The sequence below is a fragment of the Artemia franciscana genome, chromosome 4 (assembly GCF_032884065.1).
Source record: "Artemia franciscana chromosome 4, ASM3288406v1, whole genome shotgun sequence".
Taxonomy (NCBI): Eukaryota; Metazoa; Arthropoda; class Branchiopoda; order Anostraca; family Artemiidae; genus Artemia; species Artemia franciscana.
Genome location: NC_088866.1, coordinates 14843929 through 14870060, shown reverse-complemented (window position 1 = coordinate 14870060; position 26132 = coordinate 14843929). Strand labels below are relative to the sequence as shown.

General features: G+C 36.6%; 1 protein-coding gene across 1 annotated transcript in view; it reads right to left on the bottom strand.

Annotated features, from left to right (window-relative positions):
* The window catches only part of LOC136025707 (uncharacterized), a 92849-nt gene extending 89024 nt beyond the window's left edge, over positions 1–3825 (bottom strand). The window contains exon 1 of the mRNA XM_065701689.1: positions 3673–3825. Coding sequence (XP_065557761.1) covers positions 3673–3825 — 153 coding nt within the window. The remainder of the gene's footprint in view (positions 1–3672) is intronic.
* Between the last annotated feature and the right edge of the window lie 22307 nt (positions 3826–26132).

Here is a 26132-nt window from a genome sequence, read left to right as displayed (position 1 = left end):
TTCTTATATGTTGTACCTAGGAGTTAATAAAACTTGTGTTTATTCATACGGATTACGAAACAAGTGGTGTCAGAAGTGGGATTTAGAACCGGAAATGGTTAAACGGTAAAACCTGGGTTTTTGGTTAATTCAATTAAAACATAAAGCAAGGTAAAGAACCCAAATTTTCGGGACATTTAGCTCTGTTACAGCTTGGAAGACTACAGATGTGAGAAATATCTTCATTGAATTCATTCAATATTCCAGTTCATTCAATGTTTGATATTTTGTGTAATGGGTGCATGAGAAGATACCAGACAAAGAAAAAGCATCAGATAACCAAAGAACCAAACTTTTGATCCTTCTACAAAAAAAGACTGAAAAAGCAGCAGAGGCTTAAGGAATCTACCAGAGCAATTTTAAGGGATAAGAAATTGGGTGACACTATAGTATGTGACCAGATGCTAAAGAAGAAGCTATAAATGGAAGGAAACTGAATCAAGATATGTATGTATCTCTTTGTTTGTTCGTTGGTGTGTGTGAGTATGTGTGTCTTTGTGTGTGTGTGTGTGCATGTGTGTCTTCGTGTCTGTGTGTGTCTTCGTGTCTGTGTGTGTTTTTGTGTGTGCGTGTGTGTGTGTGTGTGTGTGTGTGTGCGTGTCTGTGTGTGTGTGTGTGTTTGTGTGTGTATGTGTGTGTGTGTGTGTGTGTGTGTGTGTGTGTGTGTGTGTGTGTGTGTGTGTGTGTGTGTGTATGTGTCTGTATTTGTGTGTGTGTTTCTGTCTGGATTTTGGGAAAATCCAGCTAACCTATCTCAGACTCTATCCAAAACCTATCTCAGACTCTAGTAGATTCCCCTACGAGCTTGGTAGTAGTACCCTTGCTACTGAAAATTCCTTTTCTTGCATCTCTGTCTTTTGAATACACATTCTAAACGTTGAAGTTTTTAGCATCTATTAAAAATAATGGAAAAATAACAAAGTAATGTAAGCGTATAGATGAAACCAAAATCTTGAAGAAAAAAATAAAGCTAATATTGAAGAAAAGGAAATCTCGAAGAAAAAATCTTGAAGAAAATATTTCAACGAAAAAAAAAAGCCTTGAACAAAATGAAATAAAAGAAAAAACATTTTAAAATATTTTGTGACGTTCCACTTGTGCGCCGTCCACTCACGTGTGCGCCGCCATTACGTAACATCCATATGTGCGTCGTCATTACGTAACATCTAGTTCTCCTCCGTCATTACGTAACACCCACTTGTCAGTTACAGGCTGGAGTTCCCAACCGGTCCTAAGTTTTAGCAAGTCACGCCAGATTATGTCATCCTTAATAAACCTAACAAGTCACTTGAGATTATGTCATTCTCAGGTACAAGCGAGGGTTCCCCACTTGACTAGCGGGCCTCCCATTGTAATTGGTTTCTAGGGGCCCAGTGGAATTGGATATTAAGGCTGAATTGGAGTTGACTGCTATAGCCCCCCATGGAAATTGTTTGCAATGACCCCCACTGGAATTGGATGTCCGGACCCTGGTTGAATTGGATGCCAGGGCCCGTGTAAATTGACTGCAATGGCCCCCATTGGAATTGGTTACTAGGGACCCCGGTGGAATTGGATGCTACGGCCCCGTTAAAATAGACTGCTAGGGGCCCCGGTGAAATTCAATGCTAGTTCCCCTTGGAATTGAATCCTAGGGCCCCGTTGGAAGTCGTTGCTAGGGCCCTGCTTCTTCAAGATTCCCCACTGGTGGGCCCTGAAGGTTTTTTGCTACATCCTTAGGTTTTTTAAAGAATCCTAGACCCCCGTTAAAATTGGTTGCTAGGGCCCGGCATCTTGAAGGTTCTCCAGTGGCCGGCCCTGAAGGTGTTTCCCTACATGCTTAGGTTTCTTAAAGAATCAATGAGAAAAAATTATTACGTAATGTCTACGTTTGAATCTTGACTGGCAGGCCCTAAGGGTTTTTTTCCTGGCCCTCGTAGGTTTTTGAAGTAATTAGCATAGCAAAAAACTGCATCTGCCCTATTACATAACAAGCACCTGCATCTTGAAGAGTTTTAAAAGAGTGTCGGGATTGGAATTCAAAGAGATAGAGCCTCTTTTGAAACTGGCACCCCCTCCCTACTGACATAGCAGAATACTTTTGCAAATACCAAAACAAATGATTTTAGTCATGTGAATTTCTAGGATTTTCCTTTTTGGAGAAAGGGAGGGGGTTGATTTTTTTCTTTTTTCTACTGATTCTTTACATTAATAAAATCATTCTTTGTTGCCCACTAGCCCTGGCCCTTGAGAAATGGCATAAGAAGTGCCTTTTTTGTGCCATATGACACTTACAGATGGCGGAATCTATATAAACCACGTGCATATGAGAAATAGCCATTAAATGAACTCTTAAGCGTCTCACTATGATGTTCTAGTAACCCACTAGGCCTAGAAAAAAGAAGAAAAAAGACCGTTTTAACGTATTTCAACTTTTAGTTACTATGGGCTGTGCTTCCCTCTTTACTATGTTGCAACTAATGCTCCAACCATGACAAAGAGTTCATTGCAAGTTCTCGCGAAATACATCTGTGAAATCTAATAGATGGTAAAATTTGTAAAAAAAAAAAGAAAAAAAAATAAATATAAGCAATAGCTTTTATTTGAGCCATTAAACATATATCTACTGCGGCGTGGAAGCCTGCTAATGTTGCAATAGCTTAATAAGGAGGCTGGTAGGGGGAGTGTACAGGAAGGGTTCTTGTCAACCTCCTGTTAAGGGTTCTGGAAAATTACTATTACAATAGAACTTGCTTGTGCTTCAGAACCTTTCCACTTAAGAAGTGGCTCCAAAAGTGTTGTTTTCAATGTTATATTGCACTTACGAAGGGCAGAATTGCTGCAAAGCACGTAGATATGAGCAAAAGCTTTCAAATGAGCCATTAAACATTACGCTTAAAAGTTCTGCTAGCCCAATAGCCCCAGCTTTTCCACATAAGACATGGCAACAAAAGTGCCATTTTTAGTGTCATTTGGAACTTACAGATGGTGAAATTCATCGTGAAAACGTAAATAGGAGTAATATCTTTTATATGAGCTATAGCAAATCTGTGTACGATGTTCTGGTAGCCTGCTAGCTCCACCCCTTGAGAAATGGCACAAAAAGTGTCATTTTAGTGCCATATAGGACTTGCACATGGCGAAATTTATAAAAAGTAGGTAAATGACAAAATAGCTTTAGAACGAGTCATTAAAGATCTCTCTATGATGTTCTGGTAACCCGCTAGGCCTGCTGAAAAAAAAATAACCGGAGACAGATCAGTGCTACCCATGCATAAAAGTGATTATCCTTGTTCTTTAAGGAGGGGACTGTAATTTCCCTGAACAAGGTTTTTGACCATGCATATTCCAATGGTACACTTTTTATTTTGATCTCAGGTCAGTTCCGAGGGGTTTCAGGCAAAATGTTTGTGCAATTCGTACAAAAGTAATAAAATAAACGTCTAAATAAACTTGTTTTGCTTTTTGTAGAACTGGTTTTGGTAGCCTCCTCCTCTTTTACGAACAAAAAATGCCCTCCTTCCCAGATAAAACCCTGAATAAGGCCCCTGGACTTTTGAAATACACTGATGTACCGATCAATCTATTACCAACAGATATAGGACGTTGAAACTGTACTTTTGTTTTTCTTTTTTTATGCAACTACTAAATTACCTGAATTATATCTCCATGAACGTTATTTCCTGAAACAAAATCGAGTGCACATTCGAAGTTGCTAAAATGGTCCGTTGGCAGCTTGATATTTAGTTCATAAGTAAACCCAATTTTGGCGTAGTAAGTCCGATTACAAACTGAAAAAAGAGACATTTCAAAGCAAGTACATAAATAAGTTTTATACAACTAATTAGTTACGTGGTTAGAACTTCAGGAACTTTTAGATACATAGGATTAAGACCAAATGAGATGACGCATTGGTCTTTAGGAAGATTAGAGGGTGGTAGCCCTACAGCGGTTTTTGGAATTTCCTGTTCGGTTAAGTTTGGCTTGATTTAATTTTTTTTTGGTTTTAGGATTCGTTTATTGATCTATAGCAACATTTTTTATCTTTATATATGATGGAATTATTCACTTTAGTTTTGGTTCATTTTGAGTTTCATTTATTCATTAATAATTGGTTCAGACTTTTTTATTTCAAATACTATATAAGACTTAAGTCCTCTTCGTCTTAGGTTTAAATATGACTCTTTACTTTTGTTTAATGGATGTGTTTTTGGGAAAAAATGTTAGTCAATTAAGTTTAAGGCCAATTTCATGAATAAGCCATCATTACAATTTTATTTCCTCCTCACATTCACAATTGACTATTAAGAAACAAAGCGAATTGAAGCCAACTAAGGAGGAACTTACTCGGGTAGCAAGACCAAATTTAAACAAGTTAGACCTAAATAAAATTATCAGCAAAATCTGTCAAATGGTAAGCGTAATAAAAACCTATTGTTTAGTCTGTCATGAAAATCAAAGAAACACTCTAACCTCCAATCCACAATCTTAAGCCACCTTCCCCCACCCCCTGTTTCTACAAGATATTCTCTGAATGTTTCAACTCAATCCCCTATCCATCACACAAAACAGGGTAGCCTTTCTGAAACTGTAACTTTGAAAATCCCTATTTACAAAGAGCCCTTTCATAAAATTTTTATCTATCTGCACCCGTAAAATAGTCTACTATTGATTTTTTACAAAATAAATGTAACTCATCCCCCTGCCCGGAAAAAACATCAATTGTGGGGCTTAAATCCAAAACCTTGTGATTGAGAGACTTAGTGACCACATGCTATATCAGCATCAGCTGGCCTAGCAGGGCATGGTTTTTCGGCCCTACTAGGCCAGTTGCAATAAACAAAAACTATGAATTTTAAAAATTCAAACATAAATATAGTCAATAAACTAGACTTTGATTAATTAATTTTCATGTAAAAGTATTATCATTTTCAAAACTCTACTGTTTTACATAAAAAAATTAAAAGCACAACTTTTTTAAAAACAGTTTCATATGAACAATCTATATATATAAAAATAAGTTGTATGTGTGTTATGTCTGTCGACTGACGTCATGTTTGTGTGTCGACTGACGTCATGTTTGTCGACTGAGGTCATTAAAAGGATTGAGCTGTATGTCGTCATGAAGTTGTTTGTCGACTGACGTCATGTTTGTCAACTGATGAAATTACAGACTGGGAAACCGGGACACAAATGACGACCGGGACACCGGGACACATGGAATATAAATGACGACCGGGACACTCAAAGAGAAATTACAGACTGGGACACCGGGACACAAATCACGACCGGGACACAGGGAATATAAATGACAACCGGGACACAGGGACACAACTACAACGGGGACGCCGGGGGCACAGAGGGGTATATAAATGACGACCGGGACACAGAGATTGTTCGAAGAGAAATTACAGACCGGGACACAAATGACGACCGGGACACAGGGAATATAAATGACGACCGGGACACAGGGACACAACTGCAACGGGGACGCCGGGGGGCACAGGGGGATATATAAATGACGACGGGGACACAGGGAATGTTCGATTAGCAATCACCATCAACAAAGCTCAAGGCCAATCATTAGAATAATGAGGTATAGATCTGAATACGGACTGTTTTTCCCATGGACAATTATATATTGCATGTTCAAGAGTCAGTAAACCTGACAATCTATTTATATGCACAGACAATAGGACAGCGAAGAATGTTGTATATTCGCAAGTTTTACGGAGTTAAAAACATATATATATATATATATATATATATATATATATATATATCTATCTATATATATAAAAATAAGTTGTCTGTCTGTCTGTGGATCTGTGGATCTGTGGATCAGGTTGACGTCATGACGTCAAAAACTACAAAAAAAACTAAAAACTAATAAAAAAAATAAAAAAGCTAAAAAACTAAAAAAACTAAAAAACTAAAAAACTAAAAAAACTAAAAACTAAAAAAAAAACTTAAAAAAAAGGAAAAAACTGAAAAATAGAAGAGAAAAAGAAAACTAATAAAATTAAGAATAAAAATAAAAAAAAATAAAAAAGATAAAAACTAAAAAAAAGTAAGAAGAAAAAACGAAAAAAAATTAAAAAAGCTAAAAAAAAAGGTAAAAACCAATTAAAAACTAAAAAGAAAGAAAGGAAAAACCGCGCAGTTAGATGAAGATCCACCTGGACAGCGAGAGTCAAAACATATCAAAACTGAAAATGATAGCGATGATGATTGGGTTTGGGATTTTGACTTGGATAAGGTCATCAATGCCTACCAGATTTTAGTTAAAAAAAAACAAAGGTTCGGCGATATGTATTTCATAGTGAAGCTGAAAAATAAAAAAGAAAAAGAAAACTGAAAAAAGAAAAAATGTAAAAAACATGACGACAGGGACACAGGGAATATAAATGACGACCAGGACACGCTGAAAAATAAAAAAGAAAAAGAAAACTGAAAAAAGAAAAAATGTAAAAAACTAAAAAATACTAAAAAGAAAAAACACTCAAAGAGAAATTACAGACCGGGACACTCAAAGAGAAATTACAGACTGGGATACCGGGACACAAATGACGACCGGGACACAGGGAATATAAATGACGACCAGGACACAGGTATTTAAGAATATCGTTCAAACACAAATTTTTAATTATAAAAAGACCGTTGAAAGAGAAATTTCTAATTTTAAAATGACTGAAGAACCTACAATGGCAACACCTGAGGAAGCTGCTCAAAACGAATGTATTCAAGCCGAAGTAGCTGAGTTGGTAAAGCGTTATGTTTCAGGTTCTAGGTCCGAGAGGCTCCAGGTTTGAACCTTGGCTTTAGCATTAATACAAAAGAAGAAAAAAACTAAAAAAGGTAAAAACTACAAAAAAACTAAAAAGAAAATATATATATATTTATATTTTATATATATATTTTCTATATATTGTCTGTCTGTGTAACGATGACTCTGGTCAAACATTTTCAGATCAATTGCTGGCAATTGGAAACGAAAAGCTCCCAGTAGTGGGAAAGCCAAGAATGTTGCATATTCGCAATTTTTACGTAGTTTGAAACACATATATAAATCTATCTATATTCACAGGTGGGACACAGGGACGCAACTACAATGGCGCGTAACTAATATGGCGCGTAACGACTTACGCGCGCGGGGGGGCTTGGGGGGGCGCGAAGCGCCCCACCAACTAGGTCTTGGGGTGGCGCGAAGCGCCACCCCAACAGCTAGTATATATATATATATATATATATCTATTCACAGGTGGGACACAGGGACACAACTACAATGGCGCGTAACTAATATGGCTCGTAACGACTTACGCGTGCGGGGGGCTTGGGGGGGCAAAGCGCCCCCACCAACTAGGTGTTGGGGTGGCGTGAAGCGCCACCCAAACAGCTAGTTTAAAATATTAACAACAATTAGTACGAATTTCCTATAGAAAATTAAAGTGATTTCCCTCCCATATACAAAATAAATCCAAAAACCCAAAAAACCTGCCTGTACATGAGTAACTTTAACCCCGTAAACAACAATAGCAAGCAATACAAATTTTTATCAATATCTGTTATGAAAATGGCACTTACGTATTACCTAGAACGCATCCGAGAGGTTTGCTCTGTTGAATCTGAGAAAAACCAGTTTGTCCGTCTGTAATCGGTTATAATTAGCTTAGTCTGAGTGAGAAAAACTACGATGTAGGTACATTTTAACTAAATGTTTAACATAGAGAAGGTTAAATCCTCCAACAATCCCCGAAGGTTTCAATTGAATCCCTCAAAGATGTTTCAATATACTGCGTATACACTATCTGAATTGACCGGGAGTTCACTTTGTTTTTCTGTTTATCTTGCCTATTTCACCATGAAACACGGACGCAAAGGGACTCATGGTGCCGCAGTTTTTTGATAGATTTAAGCAGGAATTGTTTCTTAGTCCCCGAATCCCTGCATAAAACCAGATTTTGAAGTCCTCTTAACCCTCCCTAGTATTACCCAAAAGTTTATACCAATCTCCAAATCTTTAATTAGCTCAATAAGCTCATTACCCCAATTGTACAGAATGTGAATTTGTTTCTCCTTCAACTGGAATTCTGGGTCCGTAACAAACGGTAGCATGTATGCTAGGAAAGCAAAATAGGCTTTGAAGATTGGCGACAGCAATATCTCCAGAATAGCTGTGGCTTTGGCTGGCTTGTTCCCTCTTCTAAATCTTTTATTCGGAAAGAAAAGTATCAAGCATTCCCATAGCTCGAGATAACGTAGAATTACAGGGAGGCAAGAAGGCCACCTAGTTGTGACATGGCGTAGAATCCTATACTCGTCAAGGTCCATGAATTTCTTCATTTTAAATGAGCTCTCCAGCCCTTTTGGGATTCTGCTAAAGTAATTATAAATGTCCCGACAGAATCCTTCTGTGTCTTCAGTAGCTTCTGATATGCTGCACTAGCACACAAATGAATTGAATGGCATGTGCAGCGAGGACAAATAGGTTCGGTAAGTTGAGTAAAAGCTTTGCTTGCTTACCACCTTCTCCTCCCATCATGACAGATGCATTGTCTGATGCAAAATGAATCAAATTCTGCTTTGGCACTGCTATTTCTTTAAACAGAATGTTTGTTAACGCTGTGTGTATATCTCCAGCTGTGCACTCCTTTACTTCAATCAACTTCAAGAATGAGTCTTTCGCAACTTTCTTCCATCCACCACGTTGATCTTCATTCACTTCATTGGCGTGACGAAATACAACCACTAGGCTTTCGGAACTACTCACATCAGTACTCTCGTCGATTATTATAGAAAAACATTTTTTTTTAAGAGGTGGCACAAGTCATCAAATGCAACTTCTCAAATATTCGAACTTATCACGTTTGTGGTTTTTTTGTGACCACACTGAACCCCCTTTGCAATTTCAGAGTCAGAAAAGGCCCTCTTCAAGGTTTCAGAAAGTTCCTTCATGATGTTGATTGGCAAGTTATGGTGCGCAAAAAAAAAAAAAAAACACTCAAAAATAATGCCGCCTGTCTGATTTTCTGGCTATTCAAAAGTCTGTCTTCGTTTGCTTCCAGAACATCCATATTAAACTAGTATATGGAAACTGCACGAAGAGTCCAAGTCACTTTTTTCCAATTTGTAGGATTGCTCAAATGGCGCCTAATGTAGAAGCTACTGCCTGACAAGTCAGTGTTGCGCAAAATGTAGCGCGGCTTTCCTGTGGGCCCTTTACCGATGTGACGTTTACCCTCCGGGTCAATATTCCAGTTAGATGTCAATGTTATCTTGTCTAATTTCTTACTTCTGGCACCCTCCTTTGCTACAGAAGCTTTTCTACTTTGAGCTTCTACAACCGATTCTTCAGCAATTGAAGGTTCTTTGACTTGAGAATTGCAGCCAAGACTATTAACAACAGCATCTACGGTTGAGGTCTCTGGGTGACCTTCTGTTTCTCTCTCTATGTCAGGATTTGCAGACTGCCTCACCTCTGAGTATGCAAACACTCTCCTCATAGCGAGATAAGAAGATGGGTCTTTAATGTTCGTCAAAATATCTGAGCTTTCATCTCCTTCACTGGTATCACTATTGTTGATCAATATGCTTTTTCTTTTTCCGACCGTTTCCGGAATCCTGTTCTGTGAGCTTTCAGTTTCTTGTCTGTTGCAAGAAGGCTGAGATAGGGCCTGTGGAGATGAGAGGCTGATTCTTACTAACATTTGCAGTTTTAGTCTGAGGTACATATCTCCCAAAAGGCTTGAACAAGCGGTTAATAGATGGCTATTTTTTACTCATCTAAAAGAAACAAAAAATCAAAAGAATGTTTCACAATAACTTATTTTTATTATACTCAGTAGATTCAGTCAGGAAATCTCCTGCTATTTTCAATTGAAATGCCACCTTGAAACATGACCAGTGTTATAAAGGTTATATTAACTCCATTGTTTTAGTTTTTGTGTAAGGAATTAGTTACATTGTAAAATTGGACCTGAATAGCCGTATAATATTGATGATTTGAGTTTTTGACCTAACCCAACCTAACCTTACTAGCCCAACCTACCCTAACCTAACAACAAATCATTTTGGCGCTGAGAAAACGCAGTATATTATTTTTCGAAAACGACCGAAAACGCATACTTTAATTGAAAATTCGGCGTCAAAGAAGAAGAAAACGGCATAATATTGTAGATTTATTGTCCAACCTAATCATGGAAAGCCAGGGTTTGTAAAACTCAGAGTTTTGCAGACTTCAAAACTCTGCAGAATCTGAATTTTTCCTTTTTATTATTCCAAGTTTTTACTTTTTGGGGGGCTAAATTTCGATTGCAGTGGATTTGGATTACTTATTATCATGACTATAAAGGTTGAAAGTTATGCTGTTTTTTATTTCATTTATTTGATTTGATTTTATGTAAGATTTGTATACAAGAAATCGGGCTCGAAATTGACCTACAAAAATTTATCCAGTCTACTTAAATTTTTCAGTATTGTTCCCTGAGTGAAGTTGAGTCAATTTTTCTGGAAAGGTGGAGGGCGTTAGAGGGTCGAACCAAAGGCCAAAAGATTATTGCATCTGATTGCTTTGAAATATAAACTTGAATGTCTTTAAGTCAACGAGGCCTGTATATCAAATCGACGATTCCCTGCCCTCCTTACACGTGGAAAGAGGGCAAAAAAGGCTAAACGGTTTTTTTCTCATAGGGCCTAGAAAATATTCCCAAAAGTTTCTGAGAGAAGTGTGCTCTAATACCGAAGCACATTTTTAGGCTTGGAAGATTGGTCTCCTTAAAAGGATCAGCAAATGGGCTAAAAAATATATTTTCCGATTAGCTTGAAAATTCCGCTTTTCATTCCTTGGGCTAAGATGACCTCAAATTTTTGTTGCGATGGCGTTGAAGGGTCTGAGAATAGTCCCAACAAGTTTGGGGTTGAGGTATAGGGTTTCAACCATGGTTACATCCCAACTTCAAGTAAGGAGGGACCTTATTGCCCTTTAACCTTACTTTAGTCCTAAGAAGGACTGAAAATCTGACTGGAAAGAGAAATGTTGAGAAAACACAAATAAGAGCTGGTAACGTTAATATTTGAAAACAGATCGTGCTTAGATTGGACGAAAGAAAACGCTTGATAATCGTTTTGGACCCCCTATTCGCTGATGGAAAAAGAAAGTATTTATCGACTAATAATCCCATGTGGAACAATTGGGATGGAATCTATCCCTACTCTAGCTGACTGTTTTGAATAATAGATAACCGTTACTAGGGAAAGAAGCATAAGCATTATGAATTCAGGAATGGTTCTAAATTCAGTGAATAGATTTACGCCGATATAAGAAAAGATAACAGACAGAGGTTTTTCTGTGCGTGGGTGGGTGTCAGCCATGATATTAAATCCACGTATGAACTTTATTGATATTTTCCATACAGTTCAACACCAAACAAATTATTAAAAATGAAAGAAAATAAAGGGTGTGTGAGACATGGGAGTTTTGAAACTACAAGTTGAACTTTCCATGAGCAAGTATAATCTGAGATATCTTAGATTTTACGTCATTTCTTTAGAAATATGTCTCACTTGCTCATTCCTTTTTTCTTTTTAGAACATAATCCATTGAAAATAGTGAAATTTGAATTTTCTACAAGCATTAGACAACCGTTCGCATTTGTGAAGGCTCATGAGAAGACAATTTCTTATAACCTGAGACTACACGCGACCTGATATAAAGTAAGATGATTAGACATTCATAGAAAACTATGAATAAACAGAAAAGAGAAAAACAGAAGAATTTAAATGAACACTACCAACAGTATAGTTGCAGTAATAATACAGTAAGAAGGAGGCAATATAGTTGCACACACTTGTACTTCACAGCAATCTACTCAAATAGTCACTCTTTGTCTCTCCAATGAAGTTCTAAATTCCTTGAGATCCTTTATTTTGACCTCTTCTCACCCAATTCGGAGAAGACACATTTTTCTTTCGGGAATAATGAACGGCCAAACATATCCATCTTTGTCACTGTCACTTTTTATCCCCAAAACATGACTTGGCCATCTTATTCTTACTCGTTTTATTACTCAAGAAAGTGGAGTCGAACCACGTTTTTCTAATGACTATTTGGTTGATATACACTACAATCAGTCGAATGAGTACCTAAGACTGCCCTTGGGCAATTCCTTTTGAATGAATGAATGAGAGGGAGTGATATGAATGAAGAAATAGAACCTAAAATAAGTAAAAATTAAAATCAATAATGACGTGAAACTTAAAACAGATAAAGTTTCTTAATTTGTTTTAAGTAATAAAGTCAGAATAAGAATGGGTCGTCACCCCTTAAATCCCATTTCTGACCAATATTCGCATTTGTTTTTCCTTTGACAGAGAACTTCAATTCAGTTTTTGAGCTGATCAAAAATATCATCTTTGCCCAACCTTAGGTCCTCTTTTCAGGTTTTTATTCTCGGGCCTCTTTCCAATTTGGTTTTGGCCCATTTTCAATAGCCTTCTATTCTCAAACTAAAGTATTTTCATTTTATAGCAGGATCCTTTTTACCAAAACTTTTACGTATATGAGTTTCAAAGAGTTCGGAAAACAGCTTCTTAGGTTTTTTTTAGGCTTTATTTTTGGTCGAGCCAATTTCTCCTTTTCATTATTTTTATTAGTTCTGCATTTGGGTACCTTTTGCCCAGAGACTTAACTCTAAGCATATTGAAGTTTTTTATCTCTATTCTGAACCCCAATTCTGCAGAGGTCCTTGCTTCTAACCTAAATTTTGGTTAGTTTATTTTTTAGAGTTACTTTTTCCCTATGAAGGTCTGAAATTGAGGCACTTTTCGTGCCTCATCTCCTGAGGCACGAAAAGTGGAATTTTCAAACTAATCAGAATTTTTTTTTTAGCCCTTTTGTTGACTCTTTTTGGAGACCAATGTTTCCACCCTAAAAATGTGCTTCCGTATGAGAGTACTCTTGACTCTGAAACTTTTAAAAAAAAGCTCAGCCCCTTTATGGTCATAAAAATACGTACAATGAAAATTCACCACAATCAAAATTTAGCCCCCCAAAAAATAAAAACTAGAATAAAAAAAGGAAGAAGTCAGATTCTGCAGAGTTTTGCATTCAGATTCATTCGTTAAGTTTTTTTCTATCGTTTTAGAGATCAATTTGAAAGTTCCAGAGCGTTGGGGGAGGGGAGAAGAGCAATAACATCTTGATTTTTGTGTACTTGAAAAGGAGGAGGGAGCCGAAAAACCAGTGCTCAAAATTCATCTTAAGGTTTTATTAGACCCTGTCAGACTTGGAATGTGTTGATAGTTAAGTAGTTAGCCAAATTGAAAGATACTGTATCTACCCAGGTTACCCAAATAGTGTATCAAAAGTATTAGGGGACTGCTTGAGGGACAGAGAGAATGGTGTTGGGGGAGGGAAAGCAGGAGGACTAAAATTTTTGTTCAGTAGAAGGGGAATAAAACACACTCTATAGTATATTCATTAGGACCCAGGCTATCAAAATAGTATATCTGCATTATCTCAGGAATGGCTTAGGGAATCAAGGTTAAATTTTTAAGGCATTTGAGAGGACCAGCAAACCTTTAAGTTTGACAAGGAGGTTTCGCAAAGGAAGGGGGCTTTAAAATATCGTGTCTCTGGTGCTTCTAAATATCCTACGCTACTAGCTCTTGTAGAACTTAGAATTTATGTATAGTGAAGTAACCAGGTAAATCGAAAGACATCTGTTGAGCCTAATTTAGACGCTTCTACAATATCTAAGTAAAGATTTGGAGATTGGTATAAACTTTTGGGTAATGCTAGGGCAGGTTAAGAGGACTTCAAAATCTGTTTTTATGTAGGGATCCGGGAACTAAGAAACAATTTCTGCTTAAATCTACCAAAAAAAAAACTGTGGCACCATGAGCCCCTTTACGTCTATGTTTCATGGTGAAATAAGCAAGATAAACAGAAAGAAAAAATGAGGTCCCGGTCAATTCAAATAGTGTATACGCAATATCTTGAAACATCTTTGAGGAATTGAACTGAAACCTTCAGGGACCTAGTATTTTGTGGTTAACGGAGAGGACAAGGGTTTAAGACATTTTCGTTTCGAAATATTAGTTTTCCTGAAAAATGGCTGATAACTTTTTCTGAAAACTTTGAAACTAATTTCCGTAAGTTTTGGGGAGTTAAGGCGACCCTTATGCGCAGAAAACCTCGATTTTTTTTCATTTCAAAAATGACCCGAATACCTTTTTTTATCTGATCGTCAGAACTCATAACATTTTCGTTTAGCCCGGGCCAAAAAAGAGCTAAGGGGCTCTGAATGTTTTATTTATCCCAGACAAAAAGACTAACAGATGACAAAGTTCGTATCTCCAATCAGCTAGAGAATTGCATTTACGAGCTCCTGGACAGGTGGGTCATAATCAAAGCTATATCCAGGGGGGTTGGTGGTTTGAACCCCCCTCGAAATGTCTGGATACGGCCTCGATCGCAATTATTCATTAAAGTTATTAATAAAACAAATTAAAGTTATTTGGTCTGTGTCGTCTTATAACGCCATAAAATGTGCTTAAATTTTTTTTAGTAATATAAGATAGGCTTGAAACTTGCAAGGCATGTCGACATCACCTGATAAACTTCGGTGAAGACAAAAAATTTTGAAGTTTGGTCGTGAGTCGCCAGGAACTAAGCCAGGATATTTTCTTTTCTCTAATTTCCTTAACCTTGCAAGGTATGAAGAACTGACGAGGAAAATCCCCTTGATTGTATAAATGATGACAAAAAATAAAAAAATAGTTACATCGCTTCGTGAAACAATTTTTTTTTCTGTGATTGGCTTTAAACCTACAGAGCATGTAGAGAGAGACAAATCAGTCTGTTTAACGACAAATATTTTATAAAACAATTTGTCCAACTACTGAGTATGTGTACTGTGCGAAACAAACCTAAGAGAAAAAGATTTAATTATCCCGTTTTTTAAGTTCACTCTATCAGGTAAGGTATCTAATTTGCTGCTAGTTGTTTACGTCGCTACATAACGAGATCTTGTGGTCTTAAATTACTGTGGAGTCTTCTTTAGAAGGGGTTAATAGAGAAGCGCTTAGGGAAAGCAGCCCAGAAAAAAACCGTCCCAAATCAAGGTACAACGTCCTACGAAGCCATTCATCAAGTGCTCTGATCTTAATATAAGAAGCTGAAGATAATTTGACCAAACTGTGCCCCTCGTCGTCTGCCTTGTTGGTTGTACACGGAAATAATATGAGGAAACTCTACGAAGAATGTGAATCTATGCATTTGTAGAAGATAGCCATTGACACTACATAAAATCTTTCCCTAACAGACCAGAGAGAATCATAGGTAGCGACTGAACCTACCCTAGTCTGGATCTGTAGAACAGGTGACCCCAGGGATGATTACCAGCAGGGTGATTGAGATGGGTGATAGAAGGCTTTCGCTGCGAAGATTGATACCAGCTTTTTGCCGAAGGTTCTCAGACGAACTTCTTCAATGGCTCTCTCAGCCCAAATGATTTTATAAGCCAGTTCTAATCCAATCGAGCAAAATATTACCAGAATATGACAGGCTAGGTGCCATTGGCAGCTTTCCGCACCTATCAAGACCTCTAATGAAGTAATAAAACTCTTCTATTTATATATTAAGGACTTCAAGTAAGAGTTTGGGAAATTGTTATTTTCTCAGATCATAAGGTGTTATACACGTGATCAATGAGGTAATTTTATGTCACCAGGGGAAGAAGAAGATATCTGGGAAGGGTCAGAATAAAGAGTAGTCCTTACAGTTGCTCGATATGTGGAGAGAGGGAGGAAAATTTATTGCATTTTCTGGTGAAGTGTGGAGTGTTAAGGGTCTTGAGAAAGTAAACTTTGGAGTGAATGAGGGGGATGAGCCTTAGGTTAAAAAATTACTTGGGAATGGGTATCTTATTAGTTTTAAGAATCTGGCGCGGTTTGTACGTGTGGGTGTGACAATCCGTGAGGGTGTTATGAACCTGTTTGATTGTTTGCATTAGTGTTCTTGAAGGGTTTTCTGTGCTTTATTCTTTTTCATCAAAAGTTTAAATTGAATCCTTTAATTATATTTGTATGTTGTTAATTGTATTCGTATGTGTTTTTTTTGCATTTTTTTTTGTGGTCATGGCCCTGCGGTTTTTTGTGTGTCAGATATACTATACTGCTACTATACTATGCTATATATTAAAAAAAAAACGTGTTAACATTTCGAAATGTGTTAACCATAAACTGTTTCTTATCATTGTTGAAGCGTCAGATGCAGCCTAGTAAAGAATGCCGAAATAAGACAATTCTACTAGTGAATTAACGACTTCAAGTTAAAAATCCTAAGTATTCAAGGATATAGTGACTTAAGCCACCGGAGGACTTAAGGATACAAGTTCCAAGTCGATTAAAAAACTTTTTCTAGCCCTTTGGGATCCAGTGCCCCACCTAAGAAAAGATTTTTTCCCTCTTTTTTGGTCGGTATTTGAGGGAACCAGATTATATTTTAATTTTTCTTGGACACTGGGGTTATCATAGCCAAAAAATTCAGGTTACAAGTTTTGAGCCGATTAGAAAATGCTTATGCCCTTCTTGGATCCATATTTTTTTTGGTGGGGGGCGTGCCCTAAAATTGTAATTTTGTACATTTGGGCCTCCGGCTCCAGAGACTTACAGTTTTAAGTTTAAACCCGTTCGTACTATTTTTATATTTTTTTTCAGACGGTTTTCAGCCCTTTGCTTGGCCCGGTTTTTAGGAAAATATACTTTTTTTCTACTTTCTTCTACATCCGACTCAGAAGACTTAATTATACAAGTTTTAAACCAATTGGATAAAAAGGGCGTTGAACCTTTCTTGTACACCTTTTTTGGCTGGCAGGTGCCTCAAAACACTGTCTGTTAATTCATTTTTTTTAAATCAAGTACTTATTACTTTAATTTTCAAACTGATCAGGGAAACATAAAGCCGAGCCCCTTAATATCTTCTCCCTTCCAACAAAATATTGGTTCCTCTTGGCCCAGGAAATGATCCCGTAAAGATTCAAGCCAATTGGACACTTAAAGTCAAATGAATCCCCACTTTTTTTCTACTATTAAACCTATGTGTAAACAATTGGCAATTTTCACAATTTGTCCCAGACCAAGTCATACCAACTCCTGAGTCATATTTATTGGACTGATTGATAATTTTGAACAAATTGATATGTAAAAATAATGTTCTAATATAATAAGGGTTAGAGGGCCAGGTATCGAAAAAGACTGGGAGGGGGCTGGTAACCCTTCAATGATTTTTGACCGTTTAAAAGTTCATAAGATCTTTCAATTTACAATTAAATCAGATTTCTCCGAAGTTTCTGCGATAATAGTTTTCATTAAAAATGATTCGGCAAAAAAAGAAAATTTAATGAAACAATATCGTGTACAATATTACGTATTATTGATATCATTGAAGCATCTTTGGATGTTTAAAACCCCTTCCATCGAATAATTCCTTATGTTCTCTCTTGATTCTGACGGCTGACCAACCCTTTTCCAAATTGTTTTCTGATACCTGACCTTTTAACCCTTATTATATCAGTTTTAGATATAAAACCTTGATTTTGAGCTTTAGACTGAGAAACCAGAAAAGTAGTAAGGCACCAGTGCCACTCTGGCCTACAGCTTATATGACACTATATAGGCTGTGCTCCTGGCCTTTAAAGCGTTTAAGGATCGATAGCTGTACTCTTACCTTTGGTAATTTCCATTTCCTTTAGGTTTAATTTGATGATTTATTTCAATTGCTGTTCGTCTTATGATGTATTTATTCATTCATAGTAATTCCCACAGAGATTAACTGAATTTGTTTATGCGCTATTCCTTATAAAAAAACTTCTCAAAAACGGAGTTTTTTCAAAAGAAAAGTAAAGTACCCTTGAATAGCGTAAAATGAGCAGAAATAAAGCCATATTATAATTCAAACTTAAAGCGAACAGAAAACTATGAATTAATAATGAAACCCCAAACGAACAGAAATTACTGTAGAGGGGAGAATGAAACCAAAACAAACAAAACTTAAAAGGATAATACACGCCAAGAGAAGGATAAAGCTCATGAGCTTCTGGTAGTTGTTAGCTGATGAGTTTTCTCTTCCAAATTTATCTTTAGAACAGATAAACTTTTAGATAAATATTCATGTGACCTTTACTACAGGGTAAGTTTTCCCGCAGCAACGTAGTTTGTGAGCTAATTTCTTGCACTCAAAACTAATATAGAAAAGGATAAGTCCCTAGAAACGAATGATAGTTGCGAATATTCAGTTTAGATTGGGAAAAAATTATGTAAACTTCATAATTATTCCATTGTATAAAATAAAAAACTCTGAATTGTATAATTCAGGTACACTCACAATACAAAATGTTAAGCCAAATTTAATTTCGATTTTTAAGTGTTAACAAACTTTGTGCATCACTTTATTTAGATACAGTGATTCATATAATATTTTATTTAGATAAACTAGTTAAAACATAAAGTCACAAATTGGTTCAAAATGTGAAACTCCAGATTGATATAGGCGTACACAAAAACTAAGGATGGGTTAAAAGAAGTTGCGACATATATATCTACTCTTTTTAAGCGGGTAATAATTTTAAGTATTGACATACTAAGACACATCCATTCAATTGATTGAATCATATGATGCGCAATTCCATTTTAGTGTCTTCAAAAAAATCAAAAACATCACCTGTTTCTTCAACAAATGATTGTGAGAAACAGCGTGTAGCTACTTCTCTGAGAATGGTGGCTCTAAGATGTTGTTAATGAAAGATTGACCCGGACACCGCAACGAGGCCACTCAGAGTGGAGTTCCCTACCTTGACAAGGACTAAAAAGTATCTTACGGTGAATTGAAGTCCCGGAACCATTTCTGGCCATACAGTCTTGCCATTTTTGGCCATAATACCCAGAGGAGGTATGTGCTAATGAATTTGGATTTATTTTTGAACTTGTCGAGATATCTATCTAACATGGCAATACCTCCTGCCTGGTATAGCTTAATCCTATCCTCATCAGGGCAGTTTGTCAGAGATGTTGGTTTGTGTTTTCAAAGAAAATCTCAGTTCTATTCCCTGAACTTGTTGAACTTGTTTGTTGTTTGTTGTTGTTTGTTGTTATCGTTGAACTTGTCGAGATATCTATCTAACATGGCAATACCTCCTGCCTGGTATAGCTTAATCCTATCCTCATTAGGGCAGTTTGTCAGAGATGTTGTTTGTATTTTCAAAGAAAATCTCAGTTCTATTCCCTGTGTATTTCTCCCACACACGTGCTTAATTGTTTTTCGTCTTCATTTATTTTTTTGCACGTGTACTTTGATTGATAGCACACCTGTCATCACTGAACGCTGATAATACAATAAGACAATTTGATTCACCGTTCTTATTTTTCGATGGCACTCCATTCTACGTGGTGTATCATCACCCATGGTACTCCCTCGCCCGTGACCTATTAGGGCCAATGACGCCCGTGGCCCAGGGCACTCCTCAGTATATGCCCCACCCCCAAAAATAACATAACTACCTTAATTCCGCATTCCCTCCACCTAAACCTCCATTGCCAATAACCAGTCCCCTTTCAAACCAACCCTCAATCCAAACCCCCTTTAGTTTAGGTCAAGTTTGCACGAAAACTTAATCTTACCTAGCCTAACTTAAAAGCGGTAAAAGTTGGCTTGACCTAACTTAACCTAACCCAACTTAACCAAAACTGACCTAAATTAAAAGCAGTAAAAGTTACCAACTTAAGCTAAACTAACCTAACTTAAAAGCGGTAAAGATTAAGTTAACCTAACTTGACCTAAGCGACTCTAACTTAAAAGCAACAAAGTGTGTTTGGTGTCAATTTGATTAGTTTACGTGTATGTTTAGTGTGTGTGTGTTTGATTTCTTTATCTGGGTTTAGTATCTGCGTGTGTGTGTTTAGTTAGTGTGTCTAGTGTGTGTGTGTGTTCGATATGCGTGTTTGGTGTCTGTGTTTTGGTATGTGTATGTTTGTGTGTCTTTTGTGTGTGTTTGTTTGGTGGTGTGTGTGTGTAAAGTCTTAAGAGTACGTGCGTTTGGCGTGTGTGTGTGTGTTTGGGTATGTGTGCGTGTTTTTGTGCTGTTTCTTTAATGTTTCTTCTTACATGAACTGTCATTGTGAAAAACCTTGTGTGAATGTCGTTAAAAAAAAAAGATTCGATTGTCTTGAAGAAGAAGAAAAATAGCTGTCACTAATGAATCAGTACAGCTAGGTTTGTTTCTTTAAGGGGCAAAAACTGTCCAAGTCACTTCTATCTATTCAATATTACCTCTATCTATCTAATGTTATTGCTATCTCTTCAATGTTAAAGGAATTTTGTCTGTTTAAAGTAACAGGTTTATTAGAGAACTTAAATAATTGTGGTTAATCTGATTCGGGAGACTAATGGCTATCATTTGTTACATTCACTTCTTTTCCTATACTCTCTCTATTTTTTAAATAGTTTTTTATAGTAAAATTATCTTGGCTATGTTCAAGAAAAGTATATTAACAACTTTAATAAAATTCATAGGAGCTTTAAATGTCTTCATGCCGAACTATTTGTTTAGACAGTTTATGTTGATTTTACTCAATGGAAAACCTTTTTTATCCTTTGTTTTTTTTTCGCTGTAATCGACTTGGAGTTATAGAACCCACAAGTTGAACATTGCTTATTGAATTTTCGGGCCAGTGTTTCAATATCAGACGTTGTGTCTTGTGCAAGATAACACTAAACTTGGATAAACATGCCATATGGTATTGTTCAAAACCAATTGAAATATAGCAATGAATTAAGCAAGTTCTATCCAAGAGATTAGAAAATTTTTTGAATCATGGAAAAAAGCGCAATAAAAGTGGACGGTAAATATTTCGCTATTCATATTATTGACTTACAAATAAAGCGGACATACAACCCGACGTCTTTAAAATATACTCATCACTTTTGCCACAAAGGAATTTTACCCCCACGCCTATATATGCCAATTAAGGGTATATATTTGCACACTAGGGGTGAGGTGGGGGTAAATTTTTTTCTGATGCAAATGAGAGGTAAGTTTAATTAAGCCACGGTAAGTTTAAATAAATTTAGATGTAATTTTTCAGGTGCAGATTTGATACAAAATCCTATATCTTTGATGTAAGATATATCTTAAACAGTAGAATTTTTATATCAGATATTTTTAAAGACAATCGGCAAATGAAGCGCTTTGCGATCACCATCTAGATATATGGTTTTCTTATACTGCAAAGACTTGAAGTTAGGCATTAATAAACTTTAGCTTAAAGAGCGGGGACTTTAAAAGGTTGGTAGTTCTCCGCATATTCAGGATGCTTTGTTCCATCTGCGATTAGAAAAGGTTCAGACTTGGAAAAAAAAACAGGGAGCTATTTGTGCAGTGACAGATCTAAAAAAAAGGCTTCAAGTCATTAAGTAAGTATAGAAACAATGGATAAGTTTATTAACGAACAGATCACTTCTCTGAAAATGTTTTTCTTGTGTAACCACCATTATAACACTTAACCTCATTTGGAATTCTAATGAATTTGATTACTTTGGAATGCCAAAGAATTCGGTATGGTTTTTTGTCTGGCCACTTCGTTCTTTTTTAACAAAAAAATTAGTGTAAAACGACTCCTGTCATTCATTCTTGAAAAATTTATAAGTTAGCCCTGAGAAAAGAAATCTAAGTTCTGAAAAAGAATGCAAGTTCTGAAATAAGTTCACTACAAAATTTGTTTTTTAAGGGAAAAAATCACGACAAACATATGCCTACCATTTTCATTTCATACTCAAAAAAAAATTTTAATAATTTGTTGGTTACAAGTAACCACAATGTCTTCTAAGGACATGAAGTCGAAACATTTCCGAGTTAAAGAAATGGGGAAGATTGGAAGGGGAGTCTTCGGGTAGGGGGTGGGTTTGGATGGGGGCTGATCATGGACAATGGAGGTTCAGATGCGGAAATGGGGAAGTGAGATAGTGGCGTTTTTTTTTTTTTTTTTTAGGGGGGGGCATTGACCAAGGATTGCCACAGTCCATGATGAGCCACGAAGGATGGATTGCCAAAGGCCAGGGAAGTACCATGGGCCATGATTATCCATGGGTTGTGGAATGCCAGTAAGAAAATAAAAACGGTAAATCATATTGTCTTATTGTATTTTCTGTGTTGAAAAATAAGTAATGACAGGTGTACAATCAATCTAAGTACATTTACACAAAAAAAAAAACAAATACGAAAACCAGTTAAGTACGTGTGTTAGATCCGGGTCAATGGCCGTCACTCAAGGTTAAAGAAGTGAGGTACAAAATTAGTTTACGAGCTTAGTCCAGGAATAATATGAAAAAAACTTCGTTTTCTTAAAGAGTTAAAGAGGCTGCGTCCCAAAGTCGAACCTTAAAACGTACAGGAATTAGGAGAGGCAGTTGGGGGGCTGCCGCCACCCAAACCCCCCGCTTTTAAAGACTCTTTTGTACAGGTTTTTTGTTGTGGGGGGCTGCCGCCCCCTAAACCCCCGCTCTTGGCTTCGGAAAGGCCCTCTTTTAATTAACAAAACAAAAAACCTGTACAAAAGAGTCTTTAAAAGCGGGGGGTTTGGGGGGCAGTAGCCCCCCAACTGCCTCTCCTAATTCCTGTACGTTTTAAGGTTCGACTTTGGGACGCAGCCTCTTTAACTCTTTAAGAGAACGAAGTTTTTTTCATATTATTTCTTTACGTTTATCTACAATCCATGGTGGATGTAATTTAATAATTCCTGCACTCCTCGTACAGGAATTAGGACTGCCTCTCCTAATTCCTGTACGTTTTAAGGTTCGACTTTGGGACGCAGCCTCTTTAACTCTTTAAGAAAACGAAGTTTTTTTCATATCTTGTGAAAAAACTGCCCGATAAGGGACTTGAACCCTTGACCTTAGGATTAAAAGTCCCACGCTCCACCGACTGAGCTAACCGGGCATGTTTGAAGTCGAAATACCTGCATGTGTATAAATATAACTTTTAAATAACTTTTAAGAATTTCAAAAATTAACATGGGCTCTTATGGGGAAATTGGTTTTTCTAAGCTAGAAAAACGGGGGGTTAAGATTTTCCAACGAAACTTTCCAGGAAAATTACTTCGAGAATTCCGCGTCGAATGAGTCTTCGTACACCCAGATCCGATGTCGGCTGTGACCTGTAGGCGTGGCGAAAAAGAAACAAAAGGAGAACATGAACATTAAGTGGCTATGCGTGGTTTCTGGAAAACAGGGAAGGAGTTATCGGATCGAGCAGAAATTTCGCGGATAAGCTCCTGGGCCCTAGGGGACCTTAACTTGTGAATTTCAGCCCGATCGGACAACGTTAAAGGGGGGGGGGTGGGGTGGGGTGGGGGGGTCGAAACTTTCGGCCAGATTTTCCCCATGAAGGAAAAGTCGGAGGGGGATAAATTTGGCAGGTTTCTTAGTTGGAGCTCGGGCTACGAAATGCATCCCTCCCCATCCCTCTGCGACCACTGGAACCGAAGATCGCTTAACATTGTCGTGGTTCGCCTCTTTAAAGAGGCACGAGTGTGCCTCCTTGATCACAGTATCCTTTTGAAAATCCAAAACGAACCGGTTAAGTACTTATGTTAAGTCGTGTGACCCTCACTCAAGGTAAAAATAAACAGTTATTAAACTAGTTTGCGACTTCAGTAAAGGAAGCACAGTATTAATGTGACGGCTCAGGAAAAACCGGTTAAGCATGTATGTAAAACCGTGTATGCTTCACTCAAGGTCAAATAAGTCAGTTACACAACTAGTATATGAACCGAGTAAGAGTTCATTTACCCCAAAACCTGACCGTGGGTATATAGGGGCGTCATAAATGGATACATGCATTCTACTTGCAATGTGTCTGTTGTTCATGTATACTTTTATTATTGTGACATATAAAAAAATTGGGGAGGGGGAATATTCTATGGGTATCAAAACCAAATTGAAAGGGGGCTAGTCCCCCTATAATAGCTTTTGATGCCTTAAAAGAGCATGGGAACTTTTCAAGTTTTGACGCAACACTTTCTATAAAAATTTTCCATTGGGGGAATTTTCAAAGAGGAGAACGTTTTTGGAGAGATTTTCAATGATAAATACTGTGTTTGGAGGGGGAAAGGAAGGAGATTTCCTGGCAGGATTTGGAAAACGGACTATGAAATATTAAAACAGTTTTTCAGCTGAAAGTATGGAGCAGCATTAAAACTTAAAGTGAACAGAAATTATCCCGTATATAGAGTGGGGCTGACCTCATCACACTAAAATCTGACCTTTTGCCACAATTTTTTTCTTTAAGAAATTCTGCTCAAACACGATGGTCGCTGAATTTGATTGAGAACTGTTTTTAAAGAAATTTAAGACTTTATAGAAAAAAGAGCGAGGGCTGAGGAGGGGGCAGCCCTCCTCATATACGGGAAAATTTCTGTTCATTTTAATTTTTAATGCTGCTCCTTGTTTTTAACTGAAAATTTTTTTTTATTATTTATTAGACTGTTGAATCATAGGCTTGGCTCAAGAACCGTTCTAAACTTTGATTTCAAATTGAACGGAAATTACAATAACTATAGTGAAAAAAATTAAATCTAATGCTCAGGTAATCTTATGCAAATTGTATGCAAAGAATTTTATTTAGAATCAGAAATTTCAATTCTTAAGGTAAAATCAGAAAAACTGCAGAAATATTCCTTATATCAATCAATAAAAAAACTTTGGCAATCAAAAACGAACCAAAATTAGTTTTTTAAAAACTTTCCGTTTTGAAAACTTAATATTAAAGAATAAATAAAACCTAAACCGAACCAAAATTAGGACAAATAATCCTCTCAAACATAAAGATAATAGGTTGGCTACTGATATAGATGAATATATATATCCTAAAACGAGTAAAATTGAATTGAATATTCATGTTAAACTTAAAATTAACTTAACTGATTTATTTAAGACCTTGACTTAATATATTAATGTTTATAACATTGAAAACAGAAAATTATAGGAAAATAAAATCTTGAATTGCTGAGAGTTCCAGGAACTAATATCATCTTATGTTAATCATTTGTTGATTTTCATTAGTGCTTTCCAGTCATCTTGACTAATGTAGTGTTTTTTTTTTGTTTTACGTCGGTGTTTTGAAAAATTAAAGCGCAATTTCCAAAATACACACAGTTTTAAATTTTGTCTGTATAAGTGTGTCTGCAAACCCAATCATGGTATTTTTTTGGAATCGCAGCTCCATTCTCTTTGACTGCGTGCCACTTCAGTCCCGCCAGCACAGTCAAGTCCCTTCAGGGCCCATCGTATCTAGGGTAACTCCTAGCAATACATGCTTCTACTTCTGTTCGTTAATCGGTTTTATATGTTTTTCCTAGTTCAATTTTCTTATGAAGATCATAAATCAAGTATTTTGACAGAAGGAGAGGCAGCTTACTCATTGGAAATGATTGAGAGGGTTATGTTTTAGTCATAATCTTTATGAATGAGCCTTTCAATGGCCAACATTAATCTCCCTCTTATCTATAGCATCCCCTGTGATAATCCTATAAAAAAGTTAATTGCTTTTGTGTTTTATTAACATGTATCGCTATTCTATCTCTGCCTTTTGTTATATAAAGCTATTTGATGCTTTTGGTAGGATGAGTAAGTTTTGTTTGGCCAAATGAGTTCCAGGGATTGTAAAGGCAAAATGTTAAGCAACATATATTTTACAGGAGAGATTTTTTAGTATTATTAGGCTAGGGTTTTCAAAGAAAAGCAAAGAGCCATAATAAAATTAAGATGAGCAGAAACAGTGTCTTATGGTAATTTAAATTTAAAATTACTTACTATTAATTTAATGAAACCCAAAACGAACACGAATCAAAACAAATAGTCACATCAAGCATAGAGGTAAAAGATATTAATACAGATGAATAGTTAAATCCTAAAACCAGTAGAAATCATAGACATCAAAATAGCACTCCTAAGTAAAGAGTAAAAGTTTGTAGGTATAACAACCTACTTATAACCAATAGGGTGTTTGGTCATAAAATGTCCCATAAGTTGACATGGTATTCACGTGATGGTAAGACAGCAA